General features: G+C 48.2%; 1 protein-coding gene across 2 annotated transcripts; it reads right to left on the bottom strand.

Moving 5' to 3' along the window:
* Nucleotides 1-14,676: 14,676 nt before the first annotated feature.
* On the bottom strand, nt 14,677-18,909 carry LOC106606426 (transcription factor Sox-9). Of its 2 annotated transcripts, none has more exons than XM_014202609.3 (3): nt 18,111-18,909; nt 17,529-17,776; nt 14,677-17,014 (listed from the first exon to the last, which is right to left on the bottom strand). In XM_014202609.3, exons 1-3 carry the CDS (start codon nt 18,548-18,550, stop codon nt 16,230-16,232), a joined length of 1,473 nt encoding a protein of 490 aa, XP_014058084.2. In that variant the 5' UTR covers nt 18,551-18,909; the 3' UTR covers nt 14,677-16,229. The 2 variants fall into 2 exon arrangements, with proteins under 2 accessions (XP_014058084.2, XP_014058085.2); XM_014202610.3 differs by having other exon boundaries at nt 14,677-17,011.
* Between the last annotated feature and the right edge of the window lie 548 nt (nt 18,910-19,457).

Raw genomic sequence — 19,457 nt, 5'->3', positions numbered from 1 at the left:
AAGTTGTCATCAGAAAAAGTTTGAATTCAGTGTTTTGAGCCCCAAGGATGTTTCAGAGTGAAAGAGAGCTTCTAGGTTCCTGTTGTTTTTCATTTCATCCATTGTGCAGTGTAATGAATATGCAACACACACCACTCCAAAACAAAAGCAGAATATCAATAGTATTTTCCTCTTTCATGTTCAGCACTTCCATTGAAGACATGCAAACACATGTGCACACACACACACACACACACACACATACACCCAACCACCCCCCAGTCTGTACTGTCTGTCCTGTTTAGTCTCATGTCACTTTGTTTTGATATTTTATTGTCGTTCAGTCTCCAAGGGTGATTGGCCAGATTTGGCTCCTTTCTTTCCCTCTTCCTTGTTGCCCTCAGAAATACCACCCATTGGGTTCAGAGGAGTCAGGCGTCCCTGTAGAATATTAATGGGCTCGTTCTGGGAAAACTGCCCATGGAGAGGCAGAGAGATGGCTGCCTGGACAATGAAGAGAGAGAGAAAAATGTGCTCTTGTTTCCGATCCTCCTCAGGAACATTCATCAGCCCAATCCTGCTTTTCAGGGGTAGCACTGGGACCGCGTCCATACTGTACATATTGACTAACTGGACTAAGCTGCTGCTGTATACATGCATGTCTCTCTCTCTCTCTCACACACACACACACACACACACACACACACACACACACACACACACACACACACACACGCACACACACACACACACACACACACACACACACACACACACACACACACACACACACACACACACACACACACACACACACACACACACACACACACACACTACCATGCTGTCAATGCCACCCTAAACCAAGGTCATGTGGCTGTGACATGTGGAAGGCAGGACCATTTGCCATTGTGATAAAATGCTTGAGAAGCTCATTTTAGGTTAATGCAAATCAATGAATGTATTTATTATTCTCAGGATTATTCCTGTAACAGCATGTTTGAGGGGATTCCTCCAGTCTATTTTCAACATTCAATCATCTCTACTGTCACTGTAAAGCACAGTCACAACTGCTGATGTTAAAAGGGCATCATAAATTAATTTGATTGAGATTGATTGATCCCAATGTTTTTATTTCCTTCATTACAACTATTGTTGTCCTCCTTTGCACCTAAACCTCCTGTGAATGTAGGTGTATGGAGAAGTTTCCCTTAGAAGCTGATCTTGGATCAGTTTTGCATCATCCCCACTAAGGGTTAATGTAAGGATTGGGCAAGGGGAAGCTGATCCTAGATCTGTACCTTGGGGGAAACTTCGCCCTGGATTGTGAATATATTTTCTTGTATTACGTACGTATTACGTATTTATTGCACTTCCTTGAAGCTGATGGGTTGCATCCATTACTCTGTTTGTCTACTACTGGGTGAGGCTCCAATGTGGCCATGGCAGTGCCACTTCAATGAGTCACAGCCATGCTAGCAGCAAGAAGGGAAAGCCTCGCTGTCTGATGTCATTTCCTGCTTGGGTCTAGGCTATTAGGCTGTTATGGCACATGACACACTAATCTGATGAAATCCAGTGAAAGTGGTCCATGGTCACTGCCCTAGATATATTTCAGGCTGAGCAGCACCCTCTGTTACAGCTCACAGTATTGTAATGACCAGGGACTCTGTTACAGCCCACATTATTGTAATGACCAGGGACTCTGTTACAGCCCACAGTATTGTAATGACCAGGGACTCTGTTACAGCCACAGTACTGTATGACCAGGGACTCTGTTACAGCAAACAGTACTGTAATGACAAGGGACTCTGTAACAGCCCACAGTATTGTAATGACCAGGGACTCTGTTACAGCCCACAGTATTGTAATGACCAGAGACTCTGTAACAGCCCACAGTATTGTAATGACCAGGGACTCTGTAACAGCCCACAGTATTGTAATGACCAGGGATCTGTTACAGCCCACAGTATTGTAATGATCAGGGACTCTGTTACAGCCCACAGTTTTGTAATGACCAGGGACTCTGTTACAGCCACAGTATTGCAATGACCAGGGACTCTGTTACAGCCACAGTACTGTATGACCAGGGACTCTGTTACAGCAAACAGTACTGTAATGACAAGGGACTCTGTTAGAGCAAACAGTATTGTAATGATCAGGGACTCTGTTACAGCCCACAGTATTGTAATGATCAGGGACTCTGTTACAGCCCACAGTATTGTAATGACCAGGGACTCTGTTACAGCCCACATTATTGTAATGATCAGGGACTCGGTTACAGCCCACAGTATTTTAATGATCAGGGACTCTGTTACAGCCACAGTTTTGTAATGATCAGGGACTATGTTACAGCCCACAGTATTGTAATGACTAGGGACTATGTTACAGCCCACAGTATTGTAATGACCAGGGACTCTGTTACAGCCACAGTACTGTATGACCAGGGACTCTGTTACAGCAAACAGTACTGTAATGACAAGGCACTCTGAGACAGTCCACAGTGTTGTACTGATCAGGGACTCTGTTACAGCCCACAGTATTGTACTGATCGGGGACTCTGATACAGCCCACAGTATTGTAATGACCAGGCACTCTGATCCAGTCCACAGTGTTGTACTGATCAGGGACTCTGTTACAGCCCACAGTATTGTACTGATCGGGGACTCTGTTACAGCCCACAGTATTGTAATGATCAGGGACTCTGTTACAGCCCACAGTATTGTAATGACCAGGGACTCTGTTACAGCCCACAGTATTGTAATGACCAGGGACTCTGTAACAGCCCACAGTATTGTAATGACCAGGGACTCTGTTACAGCCCACAGTATTGTAATGACCAGGGACTCTGTTACAGCCACAGTATTGTAATGACCAGGGGACTCTGTAACAGCCCACAGTATTGTAATGATCAGGGACTCTGTTACAGCCCACAGTATTGTAATGACCAGGGACTCTGTTACAGCCCATATTATTGTAATGATCAGGGACTCTGTTACAGCCCACAGTATTGTAATGACCAGGGACTCTGTTACAGCCCACAGTATTGTAATGACCAGGGACTCTGATACAGCCCACAGTATTGTATTGACCCGGGACTCTGTTACAGTCCACAGTATTGTAATGACCAGGGACTCTGTTACAGCCACAGTATTGTAATGACCAGGGACTCTGTTACAGCCCACAGTATTGTAATGATCATGGACTCTGTTACAGCCCACATATTGTAATGACCAGGCACTCTGATACAGTCCACAGTGTTGTACTGATCAGGGACTCTGTTACAGCCCACAGTATTGTACTGATCAGGGACTCTGTTACAGCCCACAGTATTGTAATGACCAGGGATTCTGTTACAGCCCACATTATTGTAATGACCAGGGACTCTGTTACAGCCCACAACATTGTAATGACCAGGGACTCTGTTACAGCCACAGTATTGTAATGACCAGGGACTCTGTTACTGCCCACAGTATTGTAATGATCAGGGACTCTGTTACAGCCCACAGTATTGTAATGATCAGGGACTCTGTTACAGCCACAGTTTTGTTATGACCAGGGACTCTGTTACAGCCCACAGTATTGTAATGACCAGGGACTCTGTTACAGCCCACAGCATTGTAATGACCAGGGACTCTGTTACAGCCACAGTATTGTAATGACCAGGGACTCTGTTACAGCCCACAGTATTGTAATGATCAGGGACTCTGTTACAGCCCACAGTATTGTAATGACCAGGGACTCTGTTACAGCCCACATTATTGCAATGATCAGGGACTCTGTTACAGCCCACATATTGTAATGACCAGGCACTCTGATACAGTCCACAGTGTTGTACTGATCAGGGACTCTGTTACAGCCCACAGTATTGTACTGATCAGGGACTCTGTTACAGCCCACAGTATTGTAATGACCAGGGACTCTGTTACAGCCCACATTATTGTAATGACCAGGGACTCTGTTACAGCCCACAGTATTGTAATGACCAGGGACTCTGTTACAGCCCACAGCATTGTAATGACCAGGGACTCTGTTACAGCCACAGTATTGTAATGACCAGGGACTCTGTTACAGCCCACAGTATTGTAATGATCAGGGACTCTGTTACAGCCCACAGTATTGTAATGATCAGGGACTCTGTTACAGCCACAGTTTTGTAATGACCAGGGACTCTGTTACAGCCCACAGTATTGTAATGATCAGGGACTCTGTTACAGCCCACAGTATTGTAATGACTAGGTACTATGTTACAGCCCACAGTATTGTAATGACCAGGGACTCTGTTACAGCCACAGTACTGTATGACCAGGGACTCTGTTACAGCAAACAGTACTGTAATGACAAGGGACTCTGTTACAGCCCACAGTATTGTAATGACCAGGCACTCTGATACAGTCCACAGTGTTGTACTGATCAGGGACTCTGTTACAGCCCACAGTATTGTACTGATCAGGGACTCTGTTACAGCCCACAGTATTGTACTGATCAGGGACTCTGTTACAGCCCACAGTATTGTAATGATCAGGGACTCTGTTACAGCCCACAGTATTGTAATGACCAGGGACTCTGTTACAGCCCACAGTAGTGTAATGACCAGGGACTCTGTAACAGCCCACAGTATTGTAATGACCAGGGACTCTTTTACAGCCCACAGTATTGTAATGACCAGGGACTCTGTTACAGCCCACAGTATTGTAATGACCAGGGACTCTGTTACAGCCACAGTATTGTAATGACCAGGGACTCTGTAACAGCCCACAGTATTGTAATGATCAGGGACTGTCAGTCGTTGCTAGGAGTGGTGGTAGGAGTCAGGCGCAGAGAGCAGAGGTGAGGAACTGTGTGTTTATTCAATAAAAACACAACACGATCGACGCCAACACAACGGGTGTGAAAAATGCAAAGTGCCCAAAGAACAGGTGCACAGCATGCATGAAAATGGAACAGTAGTAGATCGCCAGCACATCCAAATACAAAAACACAACCTGACGCTAAATAATCCCGCACAACACTGGGCGGGCTAACCAGGTTTAAATAACCAAAATCAAAAGACAAATGAGGAACAGGTGCAACCAATAAGACAAACCAAACGAAAAGGAAAAAAGGATCAGCGGCGGCTAGTAGGTCGGTGACGACGACCGCCGAGCGCCGCCCGAGCAGGCAGGGGAGCCACCTTCGGTGGGATTCGTGACAGTACCCACCGACCTCGAGGGCGACCCGGAGGACGAGGCGCAGGGCGATCCCCATGAAGGCGGTGGAACTCCCTCAGTAGTGGAGGGTCCAAAATGTCCCTCCTGGGTACCCAGCACCTCTCCTCCGCGCCGTACCCCTCCCAGTCGACGAGGTACTGTAGGCCCCGCCCCCGAAGTCTGGAGTCCAGAATGGCACGTATTTTATACGCCGGGGACCCCCCAATGTCCAGCGGGGGGGAGGAACCTCCGGCACCTCACCTTCCTGCATGGGACCAGCCACCACCGGCCTGAGGAGAGACACATGAAACGAGGGGTTAATACGGTAGTAAGATGGAAGTTGTAACCGGTAACACACCTCGTTTATCCTCCTCAGGACTTTAAACGGCCCTACACACTGCGGGCCCAGCTTCCGGCAGGGCAAGCGGAGGGGCAGGTTTCTAGCCGAGAGCCAGACTCGATCCCCTGGTGCAAACACAGGGGTCTCACTGCGGTGCTGGTCAGCGCTCTTCTTCTGCCGTCCACTCGCCTTTGTAAGTGCGTCTTTGACGGCTCTCCAGGTGTCCTTCGAGCGCTGCACCCAATCCTCCACCGCAGGAGCCTCGGTCTGGCTCTGGTGCCATGGAGCCAGGACCGGCTGGTAGCCCAACACGCACTGGAACGGTGACATGTTGGTTGATGAGTGCCGTAGAGAATTCTGGGCTATTTCTGCCCATGGCACGTATCTCGCCCATTCTCTGGGCCGGTCCTGGCAATACGTCCTTAGAAACCTACCCACCTCTTGGTTCACCCTCTCCACCTGCCCATTACTCTCGGGGTGGAAACCCGAGGTCAGGCTGACCGAGACCCCCAAACGTTCCATGAACGCCCTCCAAACTCTGGACGTGAACTGGGGACCCCGATCAGAAACGATGTCCTCGGGCACCCCATAGTGCCGGAAGACATGGGTAAACAGGGCCTCCGCAGTCTGCAGAGCCGTAGGGAGACCGGGCAACGGGATGAGACGACAGGACTTCGAGAACCGATCCACAACGACCAGGATAGTGGTGTTCCCCTGTGATACGGGAAGGTCAGTGAGGAAGTCCACTGATAAGTGTGACCACGGCCGCTGTGGAACGGGAAGGGGGTGTAATTTCCCTCTAGGCAGGTGTCGAGGAGCCTTGCTCTGAGCGCACACCGAGCAGGAGGAAACATAAAACCGCACGTCCTTACCCAAGGTGGGCCACCAGTACTTCCCCCTCAGGTTCCGCACTGTCCTCTCGATCCCAGGGTGACCCGAAGAGGGGAGATTATGGGCCCATCGAATCAATCGATCACGGAGACCAAGCGGTACGTACTGAACCCCTGTCGGACACTGCGATGGTGCAGGTTCCGACCTTAACGCCCGCTCGATCTCCGCGTCCAACTCCCATACCACCGGAGCTACCAACCACGACGCCGGAAGAATGGGAGCCGGATCGATGGCCCTCTCCTCGGTGTCATATAGGCGGGACAGTGCGTCGGCCTTCGTGTTCAGTGAACCTGGCCGATAAGAGATGGTGAACCGGAAACGGGTAAAGAACATGGCCCACCTGGCCTGACGCGGATTCAGTCTCCTAGCTGCCCGGATGTACTCGAGATTACGGTGGTCAGTCCAGATGAGGAAAGGGTGCTTTGCCCCCTCAAGCCAATGTCTCCACACCTTCAGAGCCTTGACCACAGCTAACAACTCCCTGTCCCCCACATCATAGTTCTGCTCCGCCGGCCCTAGCTTCCTAGAGAAGAAAGCGCACGGGCGGAGTTTGGGTGGCGTGCCCGAGCGCTGTGATAGCACGGCCCCCACCCCAGTCTCGGACGCGTCCACCTCCACTATGAATGCCAAAGAGGGATCCGGATGAGCCAGCACTGGAGCGACGATAAACAGCTCCTTCAGGCGACTGAACGCTCTGTTCGCCTCTGCTGACCAGCGCAAGCGCGCCGGACCCCCCTTCAGCAGTGAGGTAATGGGAGCAGCAACTTGACCAAAGCCCCGGATAAACCTCCGGTAGTAATTGGCAAACCCTAAAAACCGCTGCACCTCCTTTACTGTGGTCGGAGTCGGCCAATTACGCACGGCTTTAACGCGGTCATCCTCCATCACCACCCCCGAGGGGAAATGCGATACCCCAGGAAGGAAACGGCTCGTTTGAAAAACTCACATTTCTCAGCCTTGACGTACAGGTCATTCTCCAGCAGTCGCTCAAGCACCTTGCGCACCAGGGAGACATGCGCGGCGCGGGTGGCGGAATAAATCAAGATGTCGTCAATATACACCACCACCCCCTGTCCGTGCAGGTCCCTGAGAATCTCGTCAACAAAGGATTGAAAGACGGCTGGAGCATTCTTTAACCCGTACGGCATGACGAGGTACTCATAGTGGCCCGATGTGGTACTAAATGCGGTTTTCCACTCGTCTCCTCCCCGGATACGCACCAGATTGTACGCGCTCCTGAGGTCCAGTTTCGTGAAAAAACGCGCGCCGTGAAATGATTCCACCGCCGTAGCGATGAGAGGTAGTGGGTAACTGAACCCTACTGTGATGGAATTTAGACCTCGATAATCAATGCACGGACGCAACCCTCCATCCTTTTTCTTCACGAAAAAGAAACTCGAGGAGACGGGTGACATGGAGGGCCGAATATACCCCTGTCTCAGAGATTCCGTGACATATGTCTCCATAGCCAACGTCTCCTCCTGTGACAATGGGTACACGTGACTCCTGGGAAGTGCAGCGTTTACCTGGAGATTTATCACGCAATCCCCTCGTCGATGAGGTGGTAATCGGGTCGCCCTCTTTTTACAGAAGGCGATAGCCAAATCGGCATATTCTGAGGGAATGCGCACAGTGGAAACCTGGTCTGGACTCTCCACCGTCGTCGCACCGATGGAAACTCCCTTACACCTGCCTGAGCACTCCTCTGACCACCCTCTGACAGCCCCCTGTCTCCACGAAATATTGGGATTGTGATTGGCCAGCCAGGGAATCCCCAGCACCACCGGAAACGCAGGAGAATCAATGAGGAAGAGACTAATCCGTTCCCCATGATCCCCCTGCGTTACCATGTCCAGTGGCACCGTGGCCTCCCTGACCAGTCCTGACCCTAATGGTCTGCTATCTAAGGAGTGCACGGGGAAAGGTTGGTCCAATGACACCAGGGGAATCCCTAGCCTTAATGCGAGCCCACGATCCATAAAGTTTCCAGCTGCGCCTGAATCGCCTAGCGCCTTATGCTGGAAAGAGGGAGAAAACAAGGGGAAAGTTACTAAAACGAACATGTGACCAACAGGGAGCTCTGGGTGAGGTTGGTGCTTACTCACCTGAGATGGACGAGGAGTGCTCCGCCTGCCATCCCGATTCCCAGAGGAGCTCCCCCAGCACCTGTCGGTAGTGTGTCCTCTCCGACCACACTGGATACAAGGGGAGCCTCCTCCTCCGGTTCCCCTGGACGTGGCCCCCCCTAGCTCCATAGGAATGGGAGCTGGAGGACCTGGAGGTGGAACCAACAGGGCCCCGTCTGGACGCCCGCGCGCAGCCAGCAGATTGTCAAGACGAATGGACATGTCAATTAGTTCGTCTAGCGACAGGGTAGTGTCCCGACAGGCTAGCTCACGGCGGACGTCCTCCCGGAGGCTACACCGATAGTGGTCCATCAGGGCCCTGTCGTTCCACCCCGCTCCAGCAGCCAAGGTCCGGAACTCCAGAGCAAAGTCCTGTGCGCTCCTCGTCTCCTGACGCAGGTGGAACAGCCTTTCACCCGCCGCCCGGCCTTCTGCTGGGTGGTCGAACACGGCCAGGAACCGGCGGGTGAACTCAGGGTAGTGATCCCTTGCCGAGTCTGGGCCGTACCACACTGCGTTGGCCCACTCCAGGGCACGTCCCGTTAAGCAGGAGACGAGGACGCTTACGCTCTCCTCTCCGGAGGGAGCTGGATGAACGGTGGCCAGGTACAAATCCAACTGTAGCAGGAACCCCTGGCACCCCGCCGCCGCTCCATCGTACTCCCTGGGGAGAGCCAGGCTTAGGGCTCCGGGTCCGGACGTCGGTGGAGGGGTAGATGGTGGAGGAGGAGTTGGTGCTGGGGATGCGGTAGGGAGGCCACTCCTCTCCCATCGGTCCATCCTCTCCATCATCTGCTCCATCGCTGAGCCGATTCGGTGGAGGATGGTGGTATGGTGAAGGACCCGTTCCTCCATCGATGGGAGAGGAGGGGAGGCTGCTCCTGCTGACTCCATAGCGGGGTGCGGGATTCTGTCAGTCGTTGCTAGGAGTGGTGGTAGGAGTCAGGCGCAGAGAGCAGAGGTGAGGAACTGTGTGTTTATTCAATAAAAACACAACACGATCGACGCCAACACAACGGGCGTGAAAAATGCAAAGTGCCCAAACAACAGGTGCACAGCATGCATGAAAATGGAACAGTAGTAGATCGCCAGCACATCCAAATACAAAAACACAACCTGACGCTAAATAATCCCGCACAACACTGGGCGGGCTAACCAGGCTTAAATAACCAAAATCAAAAGACAAATGAGGAACAGGTGCAACCAATAAGACAAACCAAACGAAAAGGAAAAAAGGATCAGCGGCGGCTAGTAGGTTGGTGACGACGACCGCCGAGCGCCGCCCGAGCAGGCAGGGGAGCCACCTTCGGTGGGATTCGTGACAGTACCCCCCTCCTGACGCGCGGCTCCCGCAGCGCGCCGCCACCGACCTCGAGGGCGACCCGGAGGACGAGGCGCAGGGCGATCCCCATGAAGGCGGTGGAACTCCCTCAGTAGTGGAGGGTCCAAAATGTCCCTCCTGGGTACCCAGCACCTCTCCTCCGCGCCGTACCCCTCCCAGTCGACGAGGTACTGTAGGCCCCGCCCCCGAAGTCTGGAGTCCAGAATGGCGCGTATTTCATACGCCGGGGACCCCCCAATGTCCAGCGGGCAGGCAGGGGAGCCACCTTCGGTGGGATTTGTGACAGGGACTCTGTTACAGCCCACAGTATTGTAATGACCAGGGACTCAGTATACAGCCCACAGTATTGTAATGACCAGGGACTCTGTTACAGCCACAGTATTGTAATGACCAGGGACTCTGTAACAGCCCACAGTATTGTAATGATCAGGGACTCTGTTACAGTCCACAGTATTGTAATGACCAGGGACTCTGTTACAGCCACAGTATTGTAATGACCAGGGACTCTGTTACAGCCCACATTATTGCAATGATCAGGGACTCTGTTACAGCCCACAGTATTGTAATGACCAGGGACTCTGTTACAGCCCACAGTATTGTAATGATCAGGGACTCTGTTACAGCCCACAGTATTGTAATGATCAGGGACTCTGTTACAGCCCACAGTTTTGTAATGACCAGGGACTCTGTTACAGCCCACATTATTGTAATGACCAGGGACTCTGTTACAGCCACAGTATTGTAATGACCAGGGACTCTGTTACAGCCCACATTATTGCAATGATCAGGGACTCTGTTACAGCCCACAGTATTGTAATGACCAGGGACTCTGTTACAGCCCACAGTATTGTAATGATCAGGGACTCTGTTACAGCCCACAGTATTGTAATGATCAGGGACTCTGTTACAGCCCACAGTTTTGTAATGACCAGGGACTCTGTTACAGCCCACATTATTGTAATGACCAGGGACTCTGTTACAGCCACAGTATTGTAATGACCAGGGACTCTGTTACAGCCCACAGTATTGTAATGATCAGGGACTCTGTTACAGCCCACATTATTGCAATGATCAGGGACTCTGTTACAGCCCACAGTATTGTAATGACCAGGGACTCTGTTACAGCCCACAGTATTGTAATGATCAGGGACTCTGTTACAGCCCACAGTTTTGTAATGACCAGGGACTCTGTTACAGCCCACATTATTGTAATGACCAGGGACTCTGTTACAGCCACAGTATTGTAATGACCAGGGACTCTGTTACAGCCCACATTATTGCAATGATCAGGGACTCTGTTACAGCCCACAGTATTGTAATGACCAGGGACTCTGTTACAGCCCACAGTATTGTAATGATCAGGGACTCTGTTACAGCCCACAGTATTGTAATGATCAGGGACTCTGTTACAGCCCACAGTTTTGTAATGACCAGGGACTCTGTTACAGCCCACATTATTGTAATGACCAGGGACTCTGTTACAGCCACAGTATTGTAATGACCAGGGACTCTGTTACAGCCCACATTATTGCAATGATCAGGGACTCTGTTACAGCCCACAGTATTGTAATGACCAGGGACTCTGTTACAGCCCACAGTATTGTAATGATCAGGGACTCTGTTACAGCCCACAGTATTGTAATGATCAGGGACTCTGTTACAGCCCACAGTTTTGTAATGACCAGGGACTCTGTTACAGCCCACATTATTGTAATGACCAGGGACTCTGTTACAGCCACAGTATTGTAATGACCAGGGACTCTGTTACAGCCCACAGTATTGTAATGATCAGGGACTCTGTTACAGCCCACATTATTGCAATGATCAGGGACTCTGTTACAGCCCACAGTATTGTAATGACCAGGGACTCTGTTACAGCCCACAGTATTGTAATGATCAGGGACTCTGTTACAGCCCACAGTATTGTAATGATCAGGGACTCTGTTACAGCCCACAGTTTTGTAATGACCAGGGACTCTGTTACAGCCCACATTATTGTAATGACCAGGGACTCTGTTACAGCCACAGTATTGTAATGACCAGGGACTCTGTTACAGCCCACATTATTGCAATGATCAGGGACTCTGTTACAGCCCACAGTATTGTAATGACCAGGGACTCTGTTACAGCCCACAGTATTGTAATGATCAGGGACTCTGTTACAGCCCACAGTATTGTAATGATCAGGGACTCTGTTACAGCCCACAGTATTGTAATGACCAGTGACTGTGGATATTTCTGTGCATATTTCTGCATGACTGTGTGCGATCCTGTTTCACACACACACACACACATGGTAGGAGTGTGTGTTGATGATTTTCTCAGATGTCTTGGACATTAGTCCTCTCTCACTTATTCTTGCCTTCTCTCTGTGCTGTTTTTGAGAAAAGGCGTCAACCTGACGTCCAGAGCAAGGCTGCTGTTGGGAAATGACAGGACTGGAAGAAGAGGAAAAGCTAACCCTGTATGATACCATATAAGTCAAAGAATCACTGTTCCATCTGTGTTCAATAACAATAGTACAGATTACATTAAATTCACTAATTACTGTTTTTCTGTATAATCTCTCCACCTCTGTTTCTCTTCTATCTCTGTCTTTCCCCATCTACCCTCTATCTGTCTCCCCCACTCTCTTCCTTCTCACCCCCTTCTTTCTCTCTCTCTCTCTCTCCACTCTTCCCTTCTCTCCCTGGTTTTCCTCCTTTCCAGTGGACCATCCTCAGCTGCTCTCTCCTAACCCCTGCCCCCTGCCCCCCTCAGCCCCCTCCCTCCCTCAGCCCCCTGCCCTCTCAGCTCCACCCCCCCCTCAGCCTCCTGCCCCCCTCAGCCCCCTGCCTCCCTCAGCCCCCTGCCCCATGCCCCCCTCAGCCCCACGCCCCCCTCAGCCCCATGCCCCCCTACCCCGTTGCCCTGCTCCTGGTCTGGGCCACTGCAGAGAGGCAGTGATGGATGTGTCTCAGGGGATCTCTGGGGGTCTTGGCACGAGGGGGTCCGGGTCTTACACAGTCTGCTGCCTCCTGCTGTGGGGAAGAGGGAAAGAGGGGAAGCTGTCAACCTCCCCGTTAACCAAAAACAGTTCTACATAACCAGGCTGGTGGTCAGGCAGACCACCATCCCCAGCTCAGACACTACTGGTTACTACATTACCACACTGCAGACACCAGACATGGGTTGGGATTCTGACACACCTTTAAAGGTCAAGTTCAGTGTGGTCTGTATAGCACTTTGTAACATCGGCTGATGAAAAAAAGGGCTTTATAAATACATTTGATTGATTGGTTTGTTTGAGCCGGCCCTGGTGAGTTGGGTATCTTGTACTGCACTGTTTAATTTCCCTGTTTTTGTCTGATGTCATTGGTGTATTATATTTTACATTTGGGCACTTCTCTATTCTAACCTATGATGCACAGTTAAAGTTCCCTATACAGGGTCAGTATAGTATTCATTCATCCCACACTAAGGTGGTGCATATTACTGGTTCCATGCCAACTTGCAAGGCATGATAACGATAAAAGAGTTGGCCACAACACACTACGAGACCAGGCTTTGGGCAATCAGCGAGTGAGTCCACAGATCTCAGTATACATTATAGTGTATTATGAAATAGGGGGTGAGTGCTATCAGTCCAGTCTGTACAGCCAGTCAGTGAGGTAGTGAGGTAGTGGTGGGTTGGTGGTAGAGAGATGGATCCAGTCCACTTGACGTGAGGACAGAGATGTCATCCGAGACCCTACCTCTAACTTTCAACATGAAAGCAACATTCTCTCAACATGAAGTTCCCCAACCTAGCCACTGATTGTGTTTACATTGTCATTGATTTATAGAGGGTGCCATTATGGTATGGCTGGTAATGAATAAACAGAATTTTATGTGCAGTTTGTTTCTCTAAGCAGTGGGGTATACATGTTCGGGGAAGGGGTGTGGACATACATCATCCCAATAGGCCGTAGTACTGATGGCCCGGTGACCTCATGGTATGGGAAGCCTGCAGGACAGGATGAAAGGAAGCTAGTAGCCCCCTGGCTCACCAACCAAGGAGTACGAACATAAAGAGTGGAGCAAGTTGACAATGTAAACATATTCAGGAACTCTAGGGAGGACAACGGAAGTTTCCTTTGAAAATAATTTGCAGTAACACTTTATTTGGATGGTCCATCTGTAGATGCTTATACTATCAACAGACTATCTGTTGATAAGCAACTGCTTGTTAAGGTTACGGTTAGGGAAATGTTTAAAATAAAGGTTAGGGTTATGGTTAGGTTTATGGTTAAGGTAAGGTTTAAGGTTAGGATTATGGTAAGGGTTAAAGTTAATAGTTTGTTAAAACCTTTTGGACATTCCTTCATCGGGGTATTTTACATGACAAATGAATGTCAAATGTTGGGCTTGAGAAGTTACACACGCAGGCCTATTCTGGTTCTAGTGGTATTATCTATGTAGTTCACAGGTTATAGCATACGAACTGGCTAGTCTATTTACATGGAGTCAATGTTGTACGATGTTACTATTGTGCTATGTTTTGCTTATGTTTTCTCCTGTTTGATAAACTACCGTGGTTCTGACCTCCTTTTTAATGTGATTCTAAGTCATTAGATGACTGCTCCATCTTACTGTTCTCTCTCAGCGTGGGTCCACTTCCCTTACAAAGCATTGCATTATGGGTATAAAGGAACCCCATTGCTCCTAAGTTGACATGATAGAGACTTCCAGAAATGTAGCCGATAAAACTGTTTGCCCCCCCTGCTAGTGTGCGTGTACATACTGAATCTAGAATAACATTCTCTGAATATATGAAACAGAACCATGGAGTTTCTTTTCAATATGTTTTCTTTTATTGCAAACAATATAATACAAAAGATAAGCTTCTTTTAAGACAATGGCATGTTTTACCTAGGAAAACAAGAATTCAGTTGAATTACAAAGATGCCAACATGAGAACTAAGATATGGAATAGAGAATAAAGAACAACTTTTTTCAAAAACAAAAAAGTGTGCTGGTGATTCTATAGAAAGACATCTTCACACTGCAGCCACAGCTCCAATAACCATGATATCCATATTTGTTAGAATGAATAAAATAACTTCCAGTTTTCTTTTTTCGATATTTCAGATCAAGTTTGATCACAATCAGAAGTAATCTGTACACAACTAGATCATCAAAATAACGATTTCAACTGAAAACATTTACAAATTATAAATAAACAAAGATGCTTAGAAGAATTTGTACCACATTGAAACAGCTAACCCCTCTGCGGAAAAGTTAATATTTTCTCATCTCAATTAGTCGCTGCTGAATTAAAAAGGAATAAAATGCAAAATAGTTATTACTTTTCAAATAAAATTAATTGCTAATGAATAAATTAGATGTTAAGACTGGAAGGAATAAGAGGCCAGAGGAACGACAACTGGAAGAGAGACTGCTGGGGGTCAAAGGCCACTTCCTGTATCTCTCCACAGACAGGAAGTAAGAACTCAGCTGGGGTTTCTAGGCTACACTGTGGCGCTAGCGTCGCTAATGTAAAGAGTCTCTACTGCGCTTCGACAGGCACCAATGGCATGAAGGCAATAAAAAGCATCTCAGTAACATCTACCAACACAGTCAGTAAGGCCCCTGGTGTAACTATATGGCACTTTCTAATGCTATTAGCATTCAACACAATAACTTGGGCTGATGTGCTAATTGCTAACGCAGCGACAAGAAAATAGCAATAATTTGTCTAATTCACTGATGACATGGTCACATAATAAGTCACGGCCATAAACTATTTAAACACCAACTTTGCTCAGTTCTTATAAGATCTCGTAAACAATTACAATAAGATATGTACATGAGAATCAAAGCAGAATGTATTAAAAGAGGACAGGCAGTGAGTAGGGGGACTATTTTCTTTTGACTTCCTGTTCCTGTACAAAAATACATGAGCGAGAAGTAAGGCCGCGGAGGACGTTGTTCACCTAAAGCATCTCTTCCTCATTAAACGTATAAATCCCCCGAAAGATATAGTACCAAAAGACAGTTCAGAACACATACACAGTACATACTAAAATATTTATAACAAATATATCCTCACGGAGGATTCCTCTTTTCAAAGCTGAGTTTCTTTTAACATTATACCTATAAAAATATAATCACAACTCCGAGCATTAAAAAAGGCACTGTCGTGAGCCGTTTTTCCGAAGATAATAAATGTTAATTACTTTGAAAAAGTTCTTGAATGTTTTTCTATTGGCAGTGGAGGGTGTGTTGGCGTAGAGGCCTGTGGGCCCCCGAGGATTCTGGGAGATAAGTCTCTGGTAGGAGATGGGTTCTTATGGGACAGTCTGTGCTAAGGACTAAGGGGCTGACCTCTAACCTCTGGCCTCTCAGGGCCTGGAGAGCTGGGTGTAGACAGGCTGCTGCTCCCAGTGCTGTGGACTGTGGGTCTGGGTGGGCACCGAGGGCACTCCGGTGGGGTCGGCGATGGGGGTATACATGGGCCTCTGGCTGGGGCTCATATAGCTGCTGAAGGAATAGAGCCCTGAGCCTTGGGCACCTGCATGGCTATAATAAGAGTTGGCGCCGCCCTGGTGATCAGAATAGTCATACTGGGCGCGGGTAATGGAGGGGTAGGATGAGGCGCTGTAGTGCTGCAGGTTGAATGAACCATAGGTGACATGCTGGGGAGGGGAGCTCTGCTGCTCACTGTAGTGGCTGGGGCTCAGCTGCTCCGTCTTGATGTGAGTGGTTCTCCCCTGGCTCTGGCCTTGCTCTCCCCCAATACCTCCACCTCCACTCAGGGCGGAGATGGAGTGCTGCTGCTGCTGCTTGGACATCCAGCCATGTCCTCCAGCACCCACCTGGCCAATGGAGCTGGCGCTGATGCCGCGGTAGCTGCTCGTGTAGCCCGTCTGGGCGCCGTTGACGCCAGGCATGCCGGGGTGCCCGTGGGGTGGCAGGTACTGGTCGAACTCATTGACATCGAAGGCCTCGATGTTGGAGATGACGTCGCTGCTCAGCTCGCCGATATCCACGTCCCGGAAGTCGATGTTGAGCTGGCGGCCCGTGCCCTCTTGCAGGGGGCGGCCCTCACGCTTCAGGTCGGCCTTGCCCGCAGCCAGGTCTGTTTTGGGGGTGGTCGGTGGTGTAGGTGGGCCCTGGGACTGGCCTGCTGGTCGAAAAAGAAAGAGTTAATCTCACTGCACACCATCATGATATTATTGACACAAGTGACGCAACCAGGGAGCTAATAAAGATATGCTTGGAAATTAAGAAAGTGCAGATAAGATTTCGGAGTTTCCCGCCATGAAGGGAATGGTGTCATTATCTAATGTGCTTTAAAGAAGAAGAGATAAGTGGGCAGAGTAAAGACAGGTGGTAGATTTGCATGATGGCTTGTAAAAACCACAAATCATTGACAGGTGTGTCAGTTCATGAGGGCCCAATAGGAACTGATATTCACGTTTTGAATAGGATAGCAGAGGCATTTACAATATAAAGGATATATATATATATATATATATATATATCACTGTTTTATTTCACCGGCTTAATAGTGATTCCCATTCTACTTTATCAACATGATTATATTATAACATGATTATATCGACCAAAAGCAAGTTTGAGTAAACCTGGTATTATCTAGAAGGACAATATAATGAATTGTTCGAATGAATTGTTGTTACCTGAATGTTCACCGGGAGAATGCACTTCGCCCATGCTGGACGCGGGTGAGTCGGCTTGCTGGAGAGCTTTAAAGATGTCACCGGAAGAGATGTGGGTTTGCTCGCCGTCCTCTGGCTCGCTCTGCCCGTTCTTCACGGATTTTCTCCTTCTGGGCTGGTACTTGTAGTCGGGGTGATCTTTCTTGTGTTGCACCCTCAAGCGTTCAGCCTCCTCTACGAACGGACGCTTCTCGCCTTCGTTGAGTAATCTGGAAACAAGTATCGTATTACATTACACGTTTTCGAAGTGTTGAAACAAGTATTATAATTATTATTATTATTATTATTATTATTATTATTAAGATGTTATTATTATAGCCCAATATTTGAAAACTACAAATTCGAATCGAAATTATCCACATAGTTTACACTATTGAATTGCAAATGTAGCTATACACCAGACATCATTCTAAATAATTGATTCACACTGCTAATAATTCAAGCTTTATCTAATAAACTATTTGTGAATAACACAATATTAGTTGATGAAATGAAAATCTCCTCAACGGCGGGGAAACGTGATGATAAGGAGTTGTAACCTACCTCCAGAGTTTCCCGAGGGTTTTGCTGAGTTCTGCATTGTGGAGATGTGGGTACTGGTCCGCCAGTTTCCTCCGGGCGGCTTGAGCCCACACCATGAAAGCGTTCATGGGTCTCTTGACATGGGGCTTGTTTTTGCTGGAGCCGTTCACTCGGACGGGCATGGGCACCAAGGTCCAGTCGTAACCCTTCAGCACCTGAGACACCGCATCTCTGATACATACTGGGAACTTGTCTTGGTCAGCCTTCTTGAATTCGCCGAGCACGCCATCTGGACCCAGTAAGAGATGATTATCGGACGGCCTGGTATTCTCGGTGTCGGAACCGGAGCCGGACGGGCACGGCGAGCCGACCGAATCGTCAGACATGCTGGGGCTTGGAGCGTCAGAGAAACACTTCTCCTGTTCGTCTGTCATCTTCAGGAAGGGGTCGAGTAGATTCATGCGGGAAAAATGACCGCTAAGCTAATGCAATGAATTCCTCTTAGAGGGAAAATGTCCTTCCTTTCAAGACTTTAGAATCCAACTGCTTCTGTGCCCACGGGCTGCAATGAATGTCACTGAGTTCGGTGCGCAAATTGGTTGACAAAGCTGCACTCCTGCAAACTGTCAAAATGTTAATGTGAAGTCCTTCCAAAAGTCTTCTATTCAAAACGCGTTTTCTTGCGACCCGATGGAATAGGCACGCTGCAAATGGACTCGAATGTATATTTCTCTTGGAAATAAAACAATTTCTGACTTAAATGCGCAATTTAATGTTCGCGTCAAACTTCCAAGATCATTGAGAGAATTATGAATACACTTTCAGTGTGAAGCCTGTATTTATAGACTGGTCCAAGTCAGGAAGGAAGCGATTTTTAGGAGGCGGAGACGTTTTTAGGAGGCGGAGACGAAATTTGACTCTGCGCTCCCCCAAGTCTTCAGTCACCAACAGAGAGAGGAATTTAAATAACATCAAATAAAATATGTTAATTTGTTAAATTCTTTTAGCTTTGTCGAAAAATGTACATTGATTCAATAATTCATAATTTATTCCTTTATTATAAGCATGTAATCATATTGCCTAGATACTTGTTTGTGTTCATTACTGGTATATTTTACTCAAAAAACGAAATATACACTAGTTCAAATATATATTGTCTGGTATAACCACCAGTTTGTCATGTTTCCATTAAATTATTAAACATAAAAACATTACCAACTCTCTTGGCTTATTCAAGTGCATTTGCTTACTTTATTGTTTGTTTTCATTTATTGTAGCACTTGTATTTTCATTCTGATAATACATCTACGAGGATGTAGAGTTTCGTTTTGGAATGGATACTAGACTAGCTATTTTCATATGAAGAAG

The sequence above is a fragment of the Salmo salar genome, chromosome 06 (genome assembly GCF_965601325.2).
Source record: "Salmo salar chromosome 06, fSalSal1, whole genome shotgun sequence".
Taxonomy (NCBI): Eukaryota; Metazoa; Chordata; class Actinopteri; order Salmoniformes; family Salmonidae; genus Salmo; species Salmo salar.
This window is presented reverse-complemented; position numbering and strand designations above follow the sequence as displayed.

Bases quoted from the DNA above. Each gene is read 5' to 3' on its own strand.
- LOC106606426 (XM_014202609.3), bottom strand. From the start codon at position 18,550: ATGAATCTACTCGACCCCTTCCTGAAGATGACAGACGAACAGGAGAAG. The intron at 17,777-18,110 runs GTAGGTTACAAC...ACTTGTTTCCAG, and splicing joins ACCCTCGGGAAACTCTGGAG to ATTACTCAACGAAGGCGAGA. The intron at 17,015-17,528 runs GTAACAACAATT...TTTTTCGACCAG, and splicing joins TTCTCCCGGTGAACATTCAG to CAGGCCAGTCCCAGGGCCCA.